The sequence below is a fragment of the Mesoplodon mirus genome, assembly GCF_964341445.2.
Source record: "Mesoplodon mirus genome assembly, chromosome: 5".
Taxonomy (NCBI): Eukaryota; Metazoa; Chordata; class Mammalia; order Artiodactyla; family Ziphiidae; genus Mesoplodon; species Mesoplodon mirus.
Window position 1 is genome coordinate 111,260,831 of NC_138980.1, and position 24,558 is coordinate 111,285,388.

Consider the following 24,558-nt stretch of genomic DNA (forward strand, 5'->3'; position numbering starts at 1 on the left):
AAGCAATCTTGAGAACAAACAACGGAGCTGGAAGAATCAGGCTCCCTGACTTTGGACTATACTACAAAGGTACAGTAATCAAGACAGCATGGTGCTGGCACAAAAAAAGAAAGATAGATCAATGGAACAGGATAGAAAGCCCAGAAATAAACCCATGCACATATGGTCACCTTATCTTTGATAAAGGTGGCAGGAATGTACAGTGGAGAAAGGACAGCCTCTTCAATAAGTGGTGCTGGGAAAACTGGACAGGAACATGTAAATGTATGAGATTAGATCACTCCCTAACACCATACACAAAAATAAGCTCAAAATGGATTAAAGACCTAAGGCCAGAAACCTTCCAACTCTTAGAGGAAAACACAGGCAGAACACTCTATGGCATAAATCACAGCAAGATCCTTTTTGACCCACCTCCTAGAGAAATGGAAATAAAAACAAAAATAAACACATGGGACCTAATGAAACTTCAAAGCTTTTGCACAGCAAAGGAAACCATAAACAAGACCAAAAGACAACCCTCAGAATGGGAGAAAATATTTGCAAATGAAGCAACTGACAAAGGATTAATCTCCAAAATTTATACGCAGCTCATGCAGCTCAATATCAAAAAAACAAACAACCCAATCCAAAAATGGGCAGAAGACCTAAATAGACATTTCTCCACAGAAGATATACAGACTGCCAACAAACACATGAAAGGATGCTCAACATCTTTACTCATTAGAGAAATGCAAATCAAAACTACAATGAGATATCATCTCACACCAGTCAGAATGGCCATCATCAAAAAATCTAGAAACAATAAATGCTGGAGAGGGTGTGGAAAAAAGGGAACACTCTTGCACTGCTGGTGGGAATGTGAATTGGTACAGCCACTATGGAGAACGGTATGGAGGTTCCTTAAAAAACTACAAATAGAACTACCATATGACCCAGCAATCCCACTACTGGGCATATACCCTGAGAAAACCATAATTCAAAAAGAGACATGTACCAAAATGTTCATAGCAGCCCTATTCACAATAGCCCGGAGATGGAAACAACCTAAGTGTCCATCATCAGATGAATGGGTAAAGAAGATGTGGCACATATATACAATGGAATATTACTCAGCCATAAAAAGAAATGAAATTGAGCTATTTGTAATGAGGTGGATGGACCTAGAGTCTGCCATAGAGTGAAGTAAGTCAGAAAGAGAAAGACAAATACTGTATGCTGACACATATATATGGAATTTAAGAAAAAAAATGTCATGAAGAACATAGGGGTAAGACAGGAATAAAGACACAGACCTACTTGAGAATGGACTTGAGGATATGGGGAGGGGGAAGGGTAAGCTGTGAGAAAGGGAGAGAGAGGCATGGACATATATACACTACCAAATGTAAGGTAGATAGCTAGTGGGAAGCAGCCGCATAGCAGAGGGAGATCAGATTGGTGCATGCCTGGAGGGGTGGCATGGCGGGGGGGAGGGAGGGAGACGCAAGAGGGAAGGGATATGGGAATGATGTATATGTATAACTGATTCACTTTGTTATAAAGCAGAAACTAACACATACACAAAAGACGATGTTGGGAGTAGGAGTTTATTAATTAATATATTTATTTTTGCTGTGTTGGGTCTTCATTTCTGTGTGAGGGCTTTCTCTAGTTGTGGCAAGCGGGGGCCACTCTTCATCGCGGTGCACGGGCCTCTCACTGTCGTGGCCTCTCTTGTTGCGGAGCACAGGCTCCAGAGGCGCAGGCTCAGTAGTTGTGGCTCACGGGCCTAGTTGCTCCACGGCATGTGGGATCCTCCCAGAACAGGGCTTGAACCTGTGTCCCCTGCATTAGCAGGCAGATTCTCAACCACTGCGCCACCAGGGAAGCCCTACCTTGTCTTTAAAGCATTTTCAATTCCTACTTTATTTCTAATAACTGCATCTACTTGTGACCCTTCAAAAAATAAATTTCTCCACCTGATGGGATTCATTCCTTTTATTGTTTGCTCTATTATTAAAATCCAGTATATGTTCTATACATTTTTCTTTAGTTGTAGGGTATACAATCGGTCATATTTATTTGTATAAGTTCAAGTCCAGGAAAGCAATTTCCTTATAGGGTTTCCTAGCTATTAACAAGCAGAGTCTACTAGTCTGAATGTCATAAGGAAACTGATCACTGTTTAAATAAATCATTCTTAAAATTACTATGAATAATTGTTTGGACTTGCTAATTTGTTAACCCCTAACAACTACTTCAGAGAACCTAAAGGGAGGAGGAGGAAGAAAGGAGGGGAGGAGAGGGGAGGGGAAGGGAGGAGAGTATCACAAAACCTCCTGAGCTGAGGAGAGCAAAGAGGTTCATCCCATCTCGCCTCTTGTCTCTATCTTGTATCAAAATAATTCACCCCCATACAGAAAAATCTTGCCTGTCTTTGCCAAAAACACACATTGCATTGAGAACACTTACAGTTAAGTGTCTTTCTGCCTCATCTATGCTGAAAACATATTTAGTTTGTTGGTGAAAATCCTAGAAGGTAGAAAATACCAACTGCTTTTCACTTCCCTAAAGGCAGTAATGGAGTGGGGGTATTTATTAAATGAGTTTCTCAAAATCCAGTGTGGATTACATAACCCATATTTCAACAGTGGGGAGGATATAGGTGGGAACTGTGAAAGGAAAAAAATTACCTGGTATTTCCAGCTACAAAGTGGAAGTGATGTGAGGTGAGAAGAACATGCTGACCGTTTTGGTCCTTTACTTGTTCTGACCACGATCAGCACACAAAAGTGGGCCTTTCTGGCTCTCATATATCCCCAAGCACCTGAGGCACAAATGCAGGTGCCTGCATCGGGGCAGCTGAGGTTGGGAGGGGAGAGATTCTCATTCTGGGCTGCAGATCTCCAACCTCAATCTGTTCTCTGGGGACAGAAGACCTTCCTTGCTGTGAAGAAGTTAGTGTGACTGAATACTGTAACAGTGTCTCTAATGCAGTGGCTAATCCAATCTAAGGGTCAACATCTCTGTGTTAAGGAGTAACTGCAACATTTTAGAGCTGCTATCAGCCTTAAGCAAACCCTGACGATAAGATAAAAACACAAAGAGAAACATTTTCTATTGCTCCGCTCTCCCTGTCTGGCTGTCTAGCCTCTAATGCATGCTTTTGTACTTGAGCCTACAGCTCATCTCCAGCAGCTGAATCATGATAAGGTGGTGACTTAGGCTCTCAGAAGAACTGGCTGAACATCACACATCTCCATTTTTTGTTTTTTCTCTTTTCCTTTTGATGAGCAAGCAGGTGCACTTCATCTTAATATAAGCTGAACTTTTATCAGAATCCTTATTTTTTTTTTGCTTTTAAAAATTGAAGTCTAGTTGATTTCCAATGCTGTGCCAATCTCTGCTGTACAGCAAAGTGACTCAGTTATACACGTAGAGACTTTCTTTTTTCATATTCTTTTCCATTGACTATAGTTCCCTTGCTATACATTAGGACCTTGTTGTTTATCCATCAGAATCCTTATTTATAATCAAACTTTCTCACATGGAGTGAAAAATGTGATATACTTTATTTAAATACATGATTTTATTTATTTATTTATTTTAATGTTTGGGGTTTTTAAAATAAATTTATTTATTTTTGCCTGCGTTGGGTCTTCGTTGCGGTGCGTGGGCTTCTCATTGTGGTGGCTTCTCTTGTTGCAGAGCACGGGCTCTAGGTGCGCAGGCTTCAGTAGTTGTGGCGCACAGGCTTAGTTGCTCCATGGCATGTGGGATCTTCCCAGACCAGGGCTCGAACCCATGTCCGCTGCATTGGCAGGCGGATTCTTAACCACTGCGCCACCAGGGAAGTCCAAAATACATGATTTTAATATAAATTTTAAGAAATTGTTTCTCATATAAAATAAGTGTGCCAGTATGAGGAAAAGGGGAAATGGTAAATAGGAAGACAAAGGGTAAAGATCCAGAACCTTCTTTACTATGTGAGCAGTATTACAAGCTAAGACAAAAAGGGAGATTTTGTAGAATTAAACAAATGTTTTTTCTCTCTTTCAAAATATTTTATACAGTTCTAATTTACAGAGTTTTAAAATACTTCGACCAAAGATAAATTCAAATAAAATCTGTTCCATCTTTCTGTTCATCCTTCCAATCTGACAATTCTGTTATATAGTCTAGAGCATCTACACAGGCAAATTGTGATCTTTGAGCAATTTATCAACTATTTTTGACTGACTTTAAAATGTTTATTTAAAAAATTAGTTGCTTTCTTCAAACATATTTTTGTCCTTTGCCAGAAAGAAAGTCTACTTTCCACAGATCAGTCTTTATCTTGGATAGTGACAAGAAACAATGACTTTTGACTCATAATCTTTTGGGTTGTCTTGAGAAATCACGAAGTGGTTGAATATGGGAAGGTCTTGACTCTTATCCATAATTAGTTTCTAACAGCATGGGGTAAAGGCATGCTCAGTTATGAAGATGATAGTGTGTTCTTCTGAACCTTGGACACTAACAATTAATCTGGTAGACATTGACTTCTTAGCTTCAGAGTACAATTAGTCTTATTCCCTTGGCTCACTAAGATTAGAAATTACATGTTATCTAGGTTTGAGTGTTACAGTGCAGACCGTTATTTCAAATATATTTAGTACGGGCATAATGAATCAACCATGAAATGACACATATATATTTCTTTGACTTCCTACTGTGGAACCAATTAAGTATGAGAAAGATTGTAGATTATAATCCTTTGGTTACAAAATATTCATGCATATGTAATTTCCCACACAAAGCCCTTATGACTAACAGGTCATGGAATAACAATGAGATATGAAGAGTAAACATCACCTCTTGTTGCCTATTTACTTTTGGTTTGGCCTCCTCTTTCCTAGTAAGCCTTAAAAAAACTATCCTAGTTTGAAACTTGTTATATAGACTACTGCCAAAATGAAAATGACAAGTTTTTCATAGTCTTCAGTGGTTTTCAAGACTCCTTGGATGACTAGGAAGCAGAATGAATTACATATATATAATTCAACAAATTATAGCTTTGGAAATGAAAGCTGTTGGTAACGCGAAGATGATATGGCATCTGATTTGTGCAATAACTGCCATTCATTTGGATTCTTAAAGGCAAAACATCTGTAACTAAAACTATAAAAGATCAAGAAAAATTATTCTCTAGCTATCCAAATAGGATAATTATTTTTCAGTTGAACAAGTATTTACTGGTCAGCAATTTTGTTCCAGGCATTGTGCTAGGTGCTCAGGATACCAAAACAAGTAAGACATAGTTCCTGCTCTGTAGGAGCTTACAGGCAAATGTGGGGTTCTCTTTTGGGGTTCTGCAGATGTCATTAGGGGTCGTGAGGTTAACTAGGAGTTCCAGAAGAGACTGGAAAACATTTAAAAAATTGTTTGAACTTCCCTCTCCATGCAATGCTAGCACTTGCAGTGAAGAATAGTGATCAAGCAGTCCTGCTAACAATTTAAAAAATTGTTTATTTTATTGCGGTAAGAACACTGAACATGAGGTCTACCCTTCTTAAAACTTTAAATGTACAATACAGTGTTGCTGCCTATAGGTACAATATTGAAGAACAGATCTCTAGAGCTTATTCATCTTGCCTAACTGAAGCTTTACGTCTGTTGACTAGTAACTTCCCATGTCTCCCTGCCCTCAGCCCCAGGCAACAACCATTCCACACTTTGATTCTGTGAATTTGACTATTTTAGATACCTTATAAGTGGAATCATGCAGTATTTGTTTTTCTGTCACTGTCTTGTTTCACCCATCAAGAAAGTGAAAAGGCAACCAGTGGAATGGGAGAAAATATTTACAAACCACATATCTGATAAGAAATTAATCTTTAAAATATAAGGAACTTCTAAAACTCAATAGCAAAAAAACTAATAACCTAATTTAAAAATGGGCTAAGGATGTAAAAAGATGTTTCTCCAAAGAAGATATACAAATGGCCAACAGGTATGTGCAAAAATGCTCAATGTCACTAGTCATAAGGAAAATGCAAATCAAGACCACAATGAAAAATTACCTCACACCTGTCAGGATGGCTAATACCAAAAAAACAAAAAAACAAGTATTGGTGAGGATATGGAGTGCACTGTTAATGGGAATGCAAAATAGCATAGCTGCTGTGGAAAACAGTATGGAGGTTCCTCAAAAAAATGAAAAATGATCCAACAATCTCACTTCTGGGTATTTATGAAAAAGGACTGAAATCAGTATCTTGAAGACACTGCACTCCCATCTTCACTGCAGCATTATCCACAATAGCCAAGACATGGAAACAACCCAAATGTCCAACAGATGAACAGATAAAGAACATGCGGTGTACACATTCAATGAAACACCATTCAGCCTTAAAAGAAGAAGGAAATTCTGCAATGATTTTGATGAATGTACAGACTAAGGATATGTACTGTGGAGCAGGATGACGGAGTGTCACATACTTCATGAATCAGCTTTTCAAAATATCTTTTTATCGTGTACTGTAAACTGTAATGGAAATTATTATCTTGATTTTCCTTGCTTTTCTTGCTTTGAATTTCCAGAAATCTTTTATTCTTTTTTCAATCTTTTTTTTTTTGCGGTACGCGGGCCCCTCATCGCTGCGGAGCACAGGCTCCACGGCCATGGCACATGGGCCCCCCCGCTCCACGGCATGTGGGATCTTCCTAGACCGGGGCACGAACCCGTGTCGCCTGCATTGGCAGGCGGACTCCCAACCGCTGCGCCACCAGGGAAGCCCTCAATCTCTTTTTCTTTTCCTCCTTTCCCTCCCTCCCTTCCTTCTTTTCTTTCTCTCTGTTTCTCTCTCTCACAAGCATACACCCTTACCTTTGAAATAAATATAATCAAATAAGTGATGTTGAAATGATTTGCATTTCCTCTTCCCTTCATTCGTTATAAAACAAATGGTATTAATACATTCTTAAATTTTTAAAAAATATCAAATTTGTGATTTTGCTCAGACTTCTAAAGGCTAATCACAGGGAAGAACATAGTTTACCCTGCTTAAGTTGGAATCCTTTTATCTGTTAGAAAACAGTGAGTACTTATCTTTTCTCACAGGACTAACATACCATTTCATGCCCTGCAAATGCTAACAATTTCCTTGAGCTGAGTCTTTCCAGGGACTTCAGTGCTAAACTTGGAGCTCACAGCACTGTCTAAGCTATTGGGCCCCATTGCTGACTCCCTGGCAGGGGCAGGCTGGGAACTGAACTGAAGCATCCCATAGTGCTCCCAAGGACCATGGCAACGATGTTTGATAACTGCATCCCATTGTCATAGATGACGGGAAACAAAGTTATTTTCCATTTGCTTCTTTTCCTGAAACCATGTAAGTTACTTAAGTAAAAGATGTTTATTAACCATAATTGTTAAACTCTTTTATCTCCAGTGTAGTAATTTTTAATTAAGAGGGTTGCCAAACTTGTCAGGGTGATTTGAATGGTTACAGACCACAACAGAAGTAAAGTTTCTTCCCCCTCAGGGCTATCATTTCTTAAAAATACTGTGCACGTATTCATTGTATGTGCTAGCTAGTATGTGTTATAGTTTAATAAAGCATCTGGGGCTTTCTAAATTTTTGCAAAGGTCAGTTTGGTTTTCTATTATGATGTTGAAATTATTTTTATGAGTAAAAAGTTTAGGTACGTGAGATGTATTGAATAACAACATCAATGTACCAACTAAATCTTACCAATAAGAATATCACTCACCTTTATTTCACTAGTTAGTCAATTAGACTAAAAGAGATTCAAGATAATGGAAGAGTTCCAAGCCTCAGTCACTTGGTCCATTCTTTAAATATGTTACTTATAGGCAATGTGGTCCTTTGACTTACATCCTGCTAGAGCAGTACTGGGGAACTGGGTCCATGCCATTAACAATTAAAAACCACATGAAACAGAATTTCCCATGTTGCTTTCTCTGTTCCTGTCAAGGTCAGGCTGTCTAGAGGAGATCCACTCTGCCACCCAGCTGCTTTGAAAACTCAACATTACCTACCGATCTGATTGAGACCTACCCTCAAACAGATCTACCCAGAGTACTTAAGGCTAAACTCAAGGCGGATCATAAGTGCTGGTAAACACAAGGCTAAGTTGTTTGGGAGCTATATTCCTGAATGGCATTGTCTTTTCCCAGCCATACCCCCATTGCGTATTTAAACTTTTCTGGTCAGATTTAGGAACCATGGAAAGTATTAATTAAACCCTAAAACACCTCAAGAGGTTGAAAGCCAACACAAAGATACAGTTCCAGAGTGAAATTCGTTCTGTGTTTTGCTTACTAAGATTTTCATTTGCCTAGGCTCCCGTCTTGGTTGGAATTCTGTGGGCTCTACTGCTGCTCCATACCTCAACTGCATACCTGGTCTGCACTTGCATCCAAATTAGGAAAATCCTTCTTTTTTGCCTTAACATTCTAAAAAAAAAAAAAAAAAAAGTTGAGAAAAAAACTAAAGCAACAAGAAAAAAAAATTTTAAATAGTTACAAAAATGCAAAAGCAGAGACATTTCCCAAAGAAATGTTAGGTGTCTACTGACAAAGGGAAGGAAATGTCAAAGAGATGGGATGAATACACAGTTTCTGTCTGAGGGTGATAAAAATGTTTTGGAAATAGAGGTAATGATTATACAACATTGTGAGTATAATTAATATCACTGAATTTAAAAACTACATTTAAAGATGGCCAAAATGGCAAATTTGGTGTTACACATATTTTACAACAATTAAAAAAAACCCAATATGAGAACCTACTGTATAGCACAGGGAACTCTACTTAATGCTCTGTGGTGACCTAAATGGGAAGGAAATTTTTAAAAAGAGGGGATATATGTATACATATAACTCATTCACTTTGCTGTCCAGAAGAAACTAACACAACATTGTAAAGCAACTATACTCCAATGAAAATTAATTGTAAAAACCCCCAATAATGAAATATAATCAAATACTACTGAACTGCACATTTTAAATGGGTGAGTTGTATTGAATGGGAATTCTATCTTAATAAAGCTATTTTAAAAATGTCATGGAGAGGGGCTTCCCTGGTGGCGCAGTGGTTGAGAGTCCGCCTGCCGATGCAGGGGACATGGGTTCGTGCCCCGGTCCAGGAAGATCCCACATGCCGCAGAGCAGCTGGGCCCGTGAGCCATGGCCGCTGAGCCTGCGCTCTGCAACGGAGAGGCCACAACAGTGAGAGGCCCGTGTACTGCAAAAAAAAAAAAAAAAGTCATGGAGAAAGGGAGCATAAAACCTCCTGAAAAAGAAAGATCACAAAGTGTTATAGTTCTAGTCTTCGAGTTTTCATTTTTAAGACTTTGATTTGATCTGCTTCCTCCTACCTGGTACTATCCTTCCCTGGCTGATGTCCAATCTCACTCTACGTTGAGAGGAAACCGGATGGCAAAATATTGCTGCTGTTGGAATATGAAGCTTATTTGTTTTAGCACTGCGGCTTCTAGAAATCTTGCCCTTTCCTTCTAATGTTTAAAGAATCATGCTGATCAGCGGCAGGAGTTTCTTTTGATTCTTTATCAAGATGGCGTTTTGGATAACAATAGAAATTCAGTAAGCTGCAGTAAGAAAGGTGTCTGTGATTGGTCATGTTTTTGGCCAGATTTTCCCAAATTCTGACGACACGTAGAAATGAAAACAACTATTGACAATTGTCTTTGTTAGAGAATTCATTATGGTGTAGTTATAATCCATTTAGGAACCTTAAAAATGCTGATAATAACTTTACCTTAAATGATAAATAGGAATCGAGTTATCTGCAAAAAAAATGTTATAGTAATTATGACTCATGGATTCCACACCATGAAATTTCACATTTCTGTAATCATCATCTAAGCCTCAAATTCATTAAAACCTATCAACAATTTTAAAATGCTTATTACCAATTTCAAAATTTTCATGTTAAATTTTTATTTTATAACCAATTCCATCAATTGCTTCTTATTTTGGAAGAGACTACAGTACAATGCTGTAGGTTGAGAGAGACACTAACTTATTTGTCATGTAACGTAAATTCAGTCTTATTAGCACCATTTCTAAACTTCCTAAAAAGGATTGTAACTCTGCCAATGATGCTGCCTTTGTTTTCAGGCTGTTTGATTTTGTTGTGCAGCTTTTGTTTCCTACCTAAAAAGTCACTGATCAAAACTCAATATAGGAGGAGATGGAAATAGGGGAGGACCAACAGGAAGAAGAAAGGAGAGTCATTTTATAATTCAACAAGATCAGTAATGCCACCTCAGGTTTTATAAAAAATAAAGTCATGCTTCACAGTGATGATAGAACACTTGGGTGTTTTAATTATGGTTTTAAGTGAAATGATTAACAGAACAAAATTTTTCCTTAGGCAGATTTTTTTTCAATTTTTAAAGTTTTTCTTGAAATGACTACTGATTTTCCCCCGAATACTTAAGAATTCAAAAATAAAAGGTCAAAAAGGCTTTCTTAGAACAAACTTGTTCTGTTCTTAATGATTCCTCTGGAACCATAGTCAATGAAATCATCTTGAACATAATAGGGTTTGTTCTAGGACAGACTTGCTGATTTCTCATTCCAAGACAAAGACTGAAAAATCCAAACCAAGAAATATTTCTCCCAAACAAACTCTGCACTGTTTGGATGATCCTCTTCTTAGCTGTACTAAAATGCTTGATGGAGTTATTTTTAACTGGGAACAGAACATTCATTCTGGAAAATGTTCAGATCCCTAATTTTATAATGAGCAGAAATACATACTTTTGATGAAAGACTATGCAAACTACAGTACTCCGTCGACACTCAGGTGCAAAATCAACAGACAATACATTTTACGTTTTTTAGGAATGAAGGTGAAGTCAAATCTGGATCACCTGTATCAATGCGGGAAGAAATGGGGTGCTGGACATCATCTAGATAGAGTTTGTTTCTTTGCTCAGGCACAATATTTCCTCATAAATAATGAGCCTGGGTCATGCCAAATGGATTCTATGGTTTTTATTGATTGTTATTACTTTTATTAAACAATGTTAGCCATGTAGCATCATTAAAAAACAACTAATAGTCTTGGAATATGTACATTCTATTAACTGATATGTCAATCCTATTAACTGATACAGATCAATCCAGTCTTTCATTATAGCAGTTAATTTTCAGGTTGCACAAAGATAAGTAATTTATATTCCAAACACAACAATCACCTCTGGGTTAGTCATCCAGTACAATTCACAGAGTCCTATTATACGGCTGCATGTACTTAGAAAGTTTTAGCACAGAGCCAACACAAACAGGGAAGTACTCTCATTCTAATGGTTACTGAGGTGCTAGAGGTGGGTGTCGGCGATGGGGATCCTTCTGAGTTCTACGATCTGGGAGTCAGTCAAGGTGCCTCCCTCCTGGCTGCCTTGACCAGATTCATTATCACTGACACTGAGACCAGCACCTGCAATAGAAAAAGAATAAACACAAAACTCCCAACAATTAGTCCAGCAAATTAATGGTCAAGTTACAGTAAGTCAACACACGTTTATTTCTATTAATTAGTAAAAAGTGAGCTACACATTTAGAATAAATATTATTAATACCTAGCAATTATAAAACTGTATTTTAAATTCCTTTTGGTAGTTTTTATAAGTACAAATTAATTACTAAAGACACGAATTTGGCTTCTCAATCTTTTTTTCTGTTTCTACATGGTTGACAGGTATAACTTACTCCAAAGAACAGCATTTCTTAATTGGGGGCTTACTAAAATAAAAAAGATCAGGCAGGTTATTAGAATTTTTCAGCAGGGGGTAGGATTTTCTCTTAGAAAACGTATAACCTCCAACCCTACATGTACCAAACCTAGTAGGTCCTTCAGCTGAGACTCAGTGTGGCAGGGATCCGAGAAGAAAACTGTGCATTGACAACACCTGGTATCATATCAGTGCCCAAAAGACACTGGCTCTCAATGACTCAGATCTGCTCCCAAGATAAAAATAATTATGTAACACAGTGCCACAACAGATCCACACAAGAATCCCACAAAGCTAGCTGTTAACTGGAGATAGCGCCTGGAATCTCTGTTTTGAGGACGCTCCACTGTTTACTACTTTTTTTACAACTCAGAATAATTCAGAAAACTTGACACTATGTTAGACTAACACCTTGTTGTTTTCTTCTGTAATGTGCAGAGGAACACATAAACACACACACACTCTCTCTCTCACGCACACACACACACACACACACACACAGAGACTAGGGATGTGGTCACAGGGTGTGCTGTTGGCTTAATTACCAGAGATTACAGTTCCCAGCCCCACCCCCTCTGCTGGGCACAAGACTGCAAACAAGAACGGAAGTGAAAAAGCAGTTGCCTGGGCAGCTGAGACTTCCCTATCTGTCTGAGATGTAGGAAAGGCAATTCTGCAGTTAGTAGCTATGGGAAGATAGTGGATTAGCTTCTTCTTAACCTATTCGGAGATGGAAGCAGGAGCCCACTAATGACCTCTTTCAAGCCAAACTCTCCCTCTTTTGGGTCTCTGTCCTTCCCACCCTCTCTCTGTTAAAGGCTGCTGTTGAAACCCCACTTCCTGGCTTTGTTTCTCTGACACTACACTGGTCCATCTCATCCACTCATCCACCGACCTGTTGACTCTTTCTTTCCTTTTTTCAATAAATTTATTTATCTATTTTTGGTTGCGTTGGGTCTTCATTGCTGCACACAGGCTTCCTCTAGTTGCGGTGAGTGCGGGCTACTCTTCCTTGCGGTGCCTGGGCTTCGCATTGCAGTGGCTTCTCTTGTTGTGGAGCACAGGCTCTAGGCACGTGGGCTTCAGTAGTTGTGGCACGTGGGCCCAGTAGTTGTGGCTCGCGGGCTCAGTAGTTGTGGCTCGCAGGATCTAGTGCGCAGGCTCAGTAGTTGTGGCACACGGGTTTAGTGGCATGTGGGATCTTTGCAGACCAGGGCTCGAACCCATGTCCCCTACATGGGCAGGTGGATTCTTAACCACTGCGCCACAAGGGAAGTCCCCTGTTGACCCTTTCCAAAGCTATTCTGCTTTCTTTTGCATCTCCTCCTGCTCTCTGACCTCTGGAGGGCTTGTCTTCAGCCCAGCTTCAAGGCACAATCCACCTGATTCTTGCCTGCTCTCTAGCCTAATGTCTCACTAGAGCTGCTGGTCACTCTCTTTCCCCACCGTGTTATCATTCAAGCATTTCTGCCTAGGATGCTCTTTCCCTGCCCCCTCAACGCTTTAGCTTGGCTGCTTCCACTCTTCCTATAAATATCAACTCAGGTAGTATCCCCTCTGCTACCCATGGAAACATGATGATTCTCTTTTAAAATTTCAGATTCTCCCATTGGATTATGTCTCTTAGCTAATAGGACAGTGCCCAGCACACTGTGAGTGTTCAGTAAATGTTTGCTCAATGTATTAATAAATTATGCTCTTCATCTTAGTTCTTGAAAATTCCTCTTCCATTTTTACTGCCTGTTCTGTTCCTCTGATCCATTCTGCATTTCACTGCCTTCTCAAGAACAAACATTAGTTCCTATTGTCAACTGCGTCAGCCTGGAACCCTCTGCCCTGCCTTTCAAGATACTCCTAACTCGGCTGGACCTCACCAGATAGACATATTCCAACTTTTGCCCATTGGAGAGCTTTCTCAAAGTGATTTCTCTTGACTGGTCCTGCAGTGCCATGTAAATCCAGCCTGAGCGTCTTCCTACCTATCCGTCAAGGCCCACATCCACACCCTTTCACAAATACTTCTTTCACTATTCCTTCAAGCAGGGAGCTGGAGGATGCAATATTTGAAAAGAAAAGTCCTAGTTTATACCTGAAAAAATTATTAATCACATCCATTTTACTCTCTTGAATTGTCCTGCTATGGATGATAAACTGTAGGGTAACTCTCTATATAATGTACATGTAAGTCATGAAGCAAAACGTGACAAACACCCGTGAACTCTTTCCTCAAGTTAAGAACTAGCATATTACCAATGACAATGTATATTCAAAAATTTAGTTAGTTGCCATGATTTAAAAATGAATATATTTAACATAAAAAATCAGATTTGGGGTTTCGCTTTAAAAAGCAGAAGACAAGGCAACACTGGGCCTGTATTTCTGGATTATATAAAACAACAACAACCAAAACATGGACCAGGTACTACCTTCTGGTATGCCGTTGTTTTTATCAGCCCTCTTGAATCAGTTATGGTGTTTGGCCCTACATGTGAGTAACTTCTGAGTTTGCCACACTGCCTCTGAAGGACAAAGGGCCCATGTTTCTCTGCCAGGGAAGCAGAGGAACTGTCTGACTTAGAAGAACCTCCAAGTGGATCAGTGACACATTGCCATTTTATAAAGAGAAGGTGACTGAGGCCCTGAGGCCTATAGCAGCTTGATCTCGGTGAGTAACAGAGTTGCCCAATATGGGGTCAACTACAGAGAAACAAGAGAGGACCCCAGCATTAGCACCATGGAAGAGTGGGGCTTAATGAACAAACGAGCACCAACTCCCTCTGATTTCAAGGTTGGCCTGCTCTAAATGCCACTAGGAATGCATAAGCATCTGCCCAGCATGGGGACAAAGCACACTAGAAGTTCTGAACTAAGAGCCTGCTGAGCAGACTGTGAGGGACAAAGCACACTGGGCTGGAAGGTTCAATGTGGGGTGCAGCTTTACAAGCGACTGGGTGTCACCAGCTTGTTCAGTAGCCCAGAGCCCTGGAAAATGTCAGCAAGCTCTGGATACAGCCTCCCCTGAGTCACCACATCTGTATGATCCACCTCATCCTCCTTTTCAATTTCCTCCCAGTTGACATAAATGCACAATACCCAAATCCTAACCCCTTGCTGAGACTCAGAAAGGACACATTCTACATACAAGTATAACACGGCAGAACTGGGAACACAGCCCAGGTTTCTTGTCTCTTTGTAATTCATTCAATGGTCTAGGAAGGTATTTGGCAGTAAGTATCCTGATTTTCTGAAAGGTATTTTCATGCTTAAATTTTAAGCCAAAAATTCACGAAAAATCCAGCAACCGTGATAACAGTTAACTCTCCCCCTTGGTAGACTGAACGGGCAATGTCAAAGGAACTACAAGTAATAATTCACATTCATCTAGAGTCTCTCCTTTCCTCAACATTTCAAACATGCTTTAGTTAGGAAAGCATGATTATTAGTCCTGTTTTACAGACATAGGGACTGAATGGGGATCAGAGGTGTCCACTGAGTTGCCCACGTCACACAGCAGGGAAGTCACAGAATGAAGATATCCAACTGGACTTCTTTTCTTTTTTAATTAAAAAAAATTTTATTTTCTTTATTTGTTTGGCTGCGTCGGGTCCTAGTTGAGGCATGTGGGGTCTTCACTGAGGCATGCGGGATCTTTTGTTGTGGTGCGGGCTCTTCCTTATGGTGCGCAGGCTCCTCTGTAGTTGTGGCGTGCAGGTTTTCTCTCTGTAGTTGTGGCGTGGGCTCCAGGGCGCGTGGGTTCTGTAGTCTGTGGCACGTGGGCTCTAGCTGAGGCGGGAGCTCAGTAGCTGTGGCACGTGGGCTTAATTGCCCCGCGGCATGTGGGATCTTAGTTCCCTGACCAGGGATCGAACCCGTGTCCCCTGCATTGGAAGGCAGATTCTTTACCACTGGACCACCAGGGAAGTCCCCCAACTGGACTTCTGACCCCAGACGTAGGGTGTTGTCTTTTACATCCTACAGCCTCTTATGGGGGCAGCTCTATTCGTGTGACTTCTTTGTCTCACAGGTTTCACATGTTCATATTTGTCTATAGAATAAATTTCAAACTCCTTGGCACACATTCAAGCACGAACCTCCCTCACTCAATAGTTATGGTGTAGTGAACACCCAGGTGTTACAGAACACATTTTGAATATTTAAAACTGTTTTTAAACATAACAACAAATCGAATCCAACAAATAATTTATACTACATACTGAATTTAAATTCTGCCAGACACTGTGGTAGATTCTTCACACAGACAATCTCCAAACTTCATGAAAATTTACAATAAGAACACTTATTTGATGGGCCTCCCTGGTGGCACAGTGGTTAGGAATCCACCTACCAATGCAGGGGACATGGGTTTGAGCCCTGGTCCAGGAAGATCCCACATGCTGCAGAGCAACTAAGCCCATGCACCACAACTGCTGAGCCCGCGTGCCACAACTGCTGAAGCCCGTGCTCCTCGAGCCTGTGCTCCGCAACAAGAGAAGCAACTGCAACGAGAAGCCCACACACTGCAAGGAACAGTAGCCCCCGCTTGCCGCAACTAGAGAAAGCCCGCGTGTAGCAACAAAGACCCAATGCAGCCAAAAATAAATAAATTAAATAAATAAAAATTTTAAAAAAGAACATTTATTTGATAAATGAGGAAACTGAAAGGTTGAGTTCCTTACTGAAAGTCACACAGATAGTAGACTGCAGAGCTAGGATTCCAACACAGAGCTCTCTGAACCCTCTCTGAGTCCATTCTTATTTTCTATGGCCTTTTAAAATGCGGCAGTGATACAAAGGTCATACTCCTTCAATCTTCTTCTGAGGAAAAAAAAAATCAAAATCTTTCCAAATTTGGGTTTCCCTGGTGGCACAGTGGTTAGGAATCCGCCTGCCAATGCAGGGGACACAGGTTCGAGCGCTGGTCCAGGAGGATCCCACATGCCACAGAGCAACTAAGCCCGTGCACCACAGCTACTGAGCCTGCGCTCTAGAGCCCACGAGCTACAACTACTGAGCCCACGTGCCACAACAAGAGAAGCCACTGCAGTGAGAAGCCTGCATACTGCAATGAAGAGTAGTCCCCGCTCGCCACAACTACAGAAAGCCCGTGCACAGCAACGAAGACCCAACACAGCCAAAAATTAAAAAAACAAAACACACAAACAAACAAAACATTTCCAGTAGGGAAACGTTTACCATGACATTAGTGTCATTGGTCTGAGGTAAAATCAGGAAGTTAAGGGACTAAGGATGATGGGGAATCAGATTAGTCCCTCTGGGAGAAGCCCCCGTGGAAAAACACCCTGCTTTTAAGCCCGACAGGCTCCCAGGTTGACATTTTCTAGAATCTTGTCAGCTTTGGATCAACATAAAAATGCCAGTACTCAAAACACTTCTTGTTAGGGATGTAAATAGAGTGCATGCCCCTCCATCCTGGACTCACACTCTATGTAGGCTGAATCTGTTCTAGTTAGCTCTCTACCTTCTCCTCTTCCCTAAATGGAGGCTGTCCCAGGGTGACTGTTCTCATTCTCCCAAAGTCCTTGTTGGGGACACTGATGATACATTGGAAAGTTCTATTAAAATAACTAATAATAACCATGGCATCACTAGTCTAGAACTGAGTGTCTCATTTGCCTGTGGAGAGGCTGATGCATTTCAAGAACAACTAATTGAAAGATATGATGTCCTCTTTTTAGAGTGAAATGTGAATTTCTCATAGAAAGATAATTTATTTTAAAAATGAAAAAGGTCAGTAGTGTTTTCCTTTGTGTCCGTTTTTTTTTTTTTTTTTTGCTTTAAGGAATTCAATATGGCTAAAATTCAAATGGAAAAACAAGTCCATGACTGGCTTTGGGACAAGGGCTTCTATTTTATACCAATTAAATGAATTTCAAACATAAAATATATTACATTAGGATAAAATTCTGTGTCGGGAGTAGAATGGTAATACAAGTTCAAAGAGAAAAGAGAATAGTGTAAAATCCCCAAATGTAAAAGAAAAGCTTTCTTGTACATATTTAAAATAAAACGAATAGCAGTGGGTATCAAATTGCTCTGGTACTTAGGCCCTTAAACCCTAAAATTTATAATACAATAGAAATGACATTGTTTGATTCTATTTAAACTTATGAAAACCTTTGGATGTTTATTTAGATATATGCAAAGGGTAACATAACTTTTCAAAGTTGTTTAGGGGTTCAAATGAAAAAGACTTGGAAGTCCCACTGTTCCTAGTAGTTGACTTGGAGTGGCCCGCAGTTAAGGTGGACCTGAGATAGGTCAAGGTTTGCAAACTCAAACATCACAGGTGCCAGGGAGGCTCACATAAATCACTGACAAAGGTCTGGTGGGCACTGGACAAACTGAAGAGCTCATGTCCTGTCTAAAGGGACAGCCATTACTCAGCTCCAATCAAGCAGTGTTGTGTTAGATTTTAAGCACTCTATTGGTAGATTTTTGTTTTAAAGAAATTCTGGATTTTTACAGGGTATCTCTAAATTTTAAAAGTTTGCCACAAAAAATTGTTAAAGTGCAATGAAGGTCAAATAAAACTCCCTGTTGGTCCACATCTGGCCAATGTATCAATTGTGAATTCCACTGTGGATGGAGTGGCAGGTCGACTGCTCCTTTGATTTGACCATATTGTATGATGGAAAGCATCTAGGGGGTGGTACTTGATTATTATTGTACCTTTTCTAAAAATAGAGGGGGCCAGTGTTAGAGACTGCTATTGTGGTCTTTTAAAGTATTTACTTCCTAAAGAGTTTAGTGAACTCTAAGGAATGCTAAACTCAGTCTATAAGTAAGTCAGTCATTCCATACATTCCGGAATGGAATGCATTTAGTACTTGTTATATATATACAGGACCCAGATCTAATTTAATTACGTTGCAAGAATTCATTTTATGCTTCCAGTGCTGTAACATCAACTGACTGCATTGCAGTGCTGGGGACATAATCTACCCTGGGAACTATTTGTAATCTGAAAGCCCCCTTTCAGTCCTAGCTCGAATGAGCATTTTATACAGTTGTTCCTTCCTCCTTCATGAAACTCTTCTCTCGTTTTCGTGCTGACCATGCTACAGTGTCCTCTGTGGGACCCTCTTCTATTTACGCTTAAACGTAGGTATTATCTTAGATGTTCTTCTTGTTCCTTTTCCCTTCTCGTGTTTTCCCTTCTTCCCTCTCCCTCCCTCACTTCTTTTCTTCTCATCTCTTAGCTTCCACTCTTGCAGACTAAACTTATTCATCCCCATAGCTTCAAATGTAATCTCTGCAATGATGCCTTTCAGACCATTACTTCCAACCCCGATCCCTTGCCAAAGATCCCAGTTTGACTATTTAAGAGCCACCAGGCAGAATGATCAAATTATCCAAGTCTGAACTCATCAATTTCCCCTTGAAAACAAATAAACAAGCAAATGCTCTATGTATGATCCCTCAGTCACCTAGGTGAGAGGCATAAGCCTTTGCTGACTGTCCTCTCCGTGTTTCCTCAGCATTCTTCTTGTCGTTTTTCTTTCCACTCACCAGATTTGAGGCCTAAACCTTATTCCCTGGGACCATGGTAAACACCTCTCAGTCTTTCTGATTTTGCTTCTAAATTTATTCTTCAGACTTCCCTAAGAGTTATTTTGCCTCAAAACCAGTGGGAACATGTTGTGCCTCTCCTCAAAAACCTCGATGGCTCACTGAGTTCTATAAAACTCCCATCCCTTAGCATGGCATCTGAAGAGCATTTTAATATTATGCAGGGTATCAGGAAGTCTTCTGCTCCCCCAAATGAATCTATCACTAAATGTATTCTGGAAGCCCCAAGTTAAATTAAGTGAAGTGGGTTTCTTTACTCTAGGACTTTTTAGAGCTGCTAAAATGCTCAAGTGAATTGTGAATCTCTGCAGTTTCCCAAATATACTTGGTCAGGGGATCCTTTCACCAAGGATGTCTAGGAAGATCCCAAGGAGGGTGCTTGCTGAAACCCAGTTGAGGAACTACAGTAACTTATTAACAATGTAGGTAAACTACTTTCTGGGCTTTTCTCCTGCTGCCTGGCTTTACTCACCCTCCATCCCAGCCACACTGCATGCTTCTTCTCCCCAAGCAGGTCATGCACCTGCAGCCCTGGGCTTTGGCTAATTCTATTTCCTCAGTCTGCAATGCTTTTCTTCCACTCTTTACTTACTTAAGCTCTATATATCTTCAAGAACCAACTGAGCAGGTTTTAAAAAAAATTTCCTTGAATTCTCAATAATTAATAAATCTTTCCACTAGCTATTTTGCTCTTCTTTATGTCATGTTTATCTAATGTCTATTCCTCCAAGGAAACTCTAAGTTTCATTTTTCTTTCACTCATTCATGAAATGAGTTCATTCATTCATTCTCCAACAACATCTACAAAAGGTTTACCAACTGCCAAGCACTGATCTGACATGGGAATATACATATAGTAGCATGCACTTTTAAATAACTATTTCAATAGGTTCATCTGTGCACAGACACAACTTCTTGCATGTTTGTACATCTAGAAATGAAAAAGTTCACTGAACTTTTTCTAACAGTGACAGTTCAACGTTTTTCTGAGGGAAAAAAGAAAAGAAAAAAGTTGCATATTTGATTTGAAAACAACTCTCCATCGGGGTCACAGGTTGAGTGGAGTTGAACAAATAGGAAGAGCCAATGAAATACCATATATATGATGGCACTTTGAAAACTGTAGAACTATATGAGGCCCATTATGTTGCCTTTGAAAGTTTCTGCTCCAAAGATACTCCATAAGAAATTCTCTTTGGTATGTCAGAGGCAAAACTCTCTCAGGGAGATCACTACCAGACTCTTATGACTCAGCAGTATCTTGGTGTTCTAGCAAGATTCCAGTGCAGAGAGATTTACATCTGGTTAGAGTATGCCTTTTTCTTAAAAGCAAATTGTCAATTATTTTTAGGTTGTCTCATATTTGGTGCCAAGAACAAAATATCCTAGAATTCGGCTGGGATTAGGAATGGGTCATGAGAATTGGGATGTGGTACGGGTGACTGATTGTACTTTTGCAACTTCATGGGAAGAAGATATAAATTGTAGCGTAGCAAGAGTGCCTACTTCCAATGGGGTCTGTGGGTTCACATACCAGTTTTTAATGCAAATATCAAGTCATCAAACTCCTGCGACTCCTCATCGGCTATTAGTGACCCCTGGCCATATCCTCCAGAGGAAGGGAACGTGGCGCCATTCTGTGAGCTTGGCTTTAAGTCAGGGCTGGCCTGGCTGGCTTGTCGGAAGGATGCTCTCTCCCAGTCAGGTGGCACCTTTTTGGGTTGGCATTGGGAGAAAAGGAAACCATAATATGAGTACATACATACTTATCCTGAAATCTATATGAGCTATTTATCTCTGCATCTCATTACAAAGACTAAGTGAAAGGGCTGTTGAACTGTTTAGAATTGACCTTTAATTTTACCTTTGTTCCTTATAAAAGTATGTCTCTCCATGAGACAGTCTAATCTGGCGATGCTAAAGAATTTCTCTACGAGGATTACTTGTAGATTTCTAAGCTGTCATGCGTGGAAGAAGAGAATTATTTTTTAACGCAATCAATACGTTAAATTTTTTCATAGAATATGTGCAAAGAAAGCTGTTAAAAATATAAGAACTGGAGAACCCTCCTAAATCTTTAAGATATAACATATAATTTTAAGTATAGTAGCTATCTATGAGGATATACTGAATTGAAAATAAAAGCTCTTTGATAGAATGCTAAAGTCCTCCTTTTAAAAAATTAAATGATTAAAAAGGTAGTTCTATCTTGAAATGAGTAAATGTATTTGCTTTCCTTGTGGTTACTGGTAAATACCCCTTAATCCTTCCTTTCCTAATGCCTTCCCTTCTCTGCGTGGCTTTCTGGAATGTCTCTGCCAGTCCCTCATTGACAGCTGGATCAAGGCCAATTCTAAGCCTCTGAGGAATGCAGAGCACACTTTAGGGTATGCCACTGCGCTCCACCCCCAGTGAACATTCAAGTAGTGGCTCAGGCCAGGAACTGAACTGTCACAGCTGCTGCCTCCCAATATAAGGTTCTCTGAGACACTGCGGGGATGCCTCGCACTGAGAAAAGTGATTTGAGCGCTGGAGAAATAAATTTGAGAGAACGTGAAACCTTAAAAGATTTCACGAAGAAGCAGAACATCTGGACTAGCACTGTTCAACACAGTGATGGTTCAATACAGTTCAGTATAGCACTGTGATGCCACAAATGTTTTAGATATTTGTGCTCCATTATGGTAGCTACCAGATACACGTGGCTATGGAACACCAGAACGTGGCCAGGGTGACTGATGAAGTGAATTTTTATCGTTATTTAATTGTGGCTAGTTTAAATTTAAACAGACACACATGGCTAATGGCTAATGTATAGTCTCGATCTAGACAAATGCTAAACTGGGTAGCCAAGTAAAGAGACAAAAACCATTTTTTTAAAGATTTACTCCCACACTGCTGATCTTAACAATATCCGTTTCTATTGTTATCACCTGGGATGTGAAAATAATTCAGTTTTAAGAGCTTATGGGATATAGAAATGGTACTAGATTGCTGAACACTTTAGGGTACTAAACACATATCAAGATTTTTAAATATGGTACTTTATTTGTGATCACTTACCTTAATTTTCACCTGACATGAATAAAACTACTTTCTAAATGAACATGGAAGACAAAAAAATATCACTGAGCAGGTAGATTATCTATTTACCTACTTAACTATCTATAAACTGTTTTCTTTTCAGACATATGCACTTTGATTTCTTGCCATTTTTCAGGATGCAAACACAAATACTGTTCCCCTTGGCTCTTTAATACAGAGACACTAACATGGGCTGTGTAAGCAACGGTAGGCAAGCCCATCTCAGGCACTGCAGAAGTTGTCAGGGATCTGTTTACCACCTCCTCCTGGACAAATGTCTTCAGGTATGTTTCAAAATACAAGCAGTGGTACCAATGCTATGGGTGGCACTACTGAGAGGTTGGTGACAATGTGATTTAGACACAAGAACCCAAAATGACATGGAGGGAGAACACTGGGAGGTTTATTTGTTTGTTGGGGTTGAAGTAGTGGATTGGCATGAGTAAAGGAAGAGAGCTGTGAAAATATTTCCAGGAAGAAACAGTATTTGAAAAACCATTTCTGAAGCAGATTCAGTCACTGCTGTAACCAATTAGGAAGCTTTTGAAGAAAGAGCTCTGATTTCCCAGTATAAACTGCTGGTTAATAGAGCTCACAAAGCAAGGAGGACAAAGAATTAGATAACAGACATGATACCATGGTAAGCACAGCAAATACCAGAGATCAGAGAATGTCAGTAGGAAAAGGATTTAAAAGTTACATGGCACCATTTAACTTGTACTCCATAACATGGAAAGGTTGTATATCAAAAAGTGAGAAAGAGAGACAGAGAAGGAGAAAGGGCAAGGGCAGGCACCTCCTCCATAGCACTGATCAGATTCTGGGTAGACTTGCTGATCTCCCCTCCAGCAGGAGGCATTCCACTCCCGGGTGTGAAGAAGGCTGTGCTGGGTCCTGGGTGCCCATTCATTTCCACTGTGTAACTGGCCTTCATAGGGCAACACGTCTGGTTGTGCAGAATGAAATAAACCACAAAAACGTACAGTCCCTGCAAAAGAAGAGAACACTAGCATATTAAAGGAAGTCCTGCTATCCTAGCTAAAGAATAAACATGATTGTAAGTATAGCTGATTTTCTACAAGTGTTCTCCAAATGCTACCCAAAGCTGGGAATGACAGAACATGTTCGAAGTCTACCAACAGGCCACTGTAAATTTCTGGATGTCACAAAAGTTCTTCAGTGTCATTTGAGAAAACTGCTCTCTCACTTAGAAGTCTTTTTTTTTTTTTCTTGGTTAGAATATCAGTAACTCTGAATCTAGCTCTACAAATACATGAAAACAGAATTGCAGAAGTATATCTGATTAGCTGTGTACATTTTGTTTTAGAGGGCAAACCTCTTGCCTTCTGAAAAATTACTGTCTTTTCCCACCTACCTCACTTAATCTCTTTTTTTTTTTTTCTTAGCAAAATGGGGAGTAATGCTCCAGCCACCTTGGAGACTCAGGGAAGGACAGCACTAATTAAGCCTTCTAATTCTGTTTAAATATCTCACCTACTTATCTCAGTTGGAAATAAAATCGCTGGGTAGGGACTCAGTATGGACTGCTTAATATTTAGCATGCCTTGTTTCTCAGTAAACTTTACATGAGAATGACAAAGCTATCTTGTGCATTCTTAAACATCTGCAGGCCCTTTAAATTCTTTTGCAACCTAGTCAAACTCTTGACAATTGCTCTGTTTCCCGTCACAGAGAGCAACTCACATTTTACAATTGTGTTCCAGACACTGCCTACACTGGCTTTCCTTCATGATTTCTACAAGGGATCTACTGTATACTTCTAATGGTGCTTCTACAAAGCTTGGTAATTTTAACCTTTACACTCAGCCAATAAAATACGTTAAATTGTGACTTTTGTGTCTGTTAATCCTGGTGTTTAAGTTTTGGAAGCAAATAAGAATCTCCTTAATTACTAAACTTCTTAAATTAATCCACAAAAATGAAAGCAAGACACTCAGCTTGTTATAGAAAAAAAGGAGTTAATGTCAAGATCTTCATAAAACACAAATATATGGTCTTTTTTTTTAAGTTTGCATTCTCCCATAGCTCCTAATATTTCTGGCAGTGTAGAAGCAGTAAAGCAAACAATATGGTGGGCTTAAAACTTGTATCTGCTGGTATAAATAGTAAAAA

General features: G+C 39.8%; 1 protein-coding gene across 1 annotated transcript in view; it reads right to left on the bottom strand.

The window, feature by feature from the left end:
* Positions 1-10,382: 10,382 nt before the first annotated feature.
* Positions 10,383-24,558, bottom strand: part of ADGRV1 (adhesion G protein-coupled receptor V1) — a gene marked incomplete at its 5' end in the record, with an annotated part of 528,497 nt that continues 514,321 nt past the window's right edge. Inside the window, 3 exons of the mRNA XM_082623775.1 lie at positions 10,383-11,456; positions 20,876-21,053; positions 23,222-23,413. Coding sequence (XP_082479901.1) covers positions 11,338-11,456; positions 20,876-21,053; positions 23,222-23,413 — 489 coding nt within the window. The 3' untranslated portion in view covers positions 10,383-11,337. The remainder of the gene's footprint in view (positions 11,457-20,875; positions 21,054-23,221; positions 23,414-24,558) is intronic.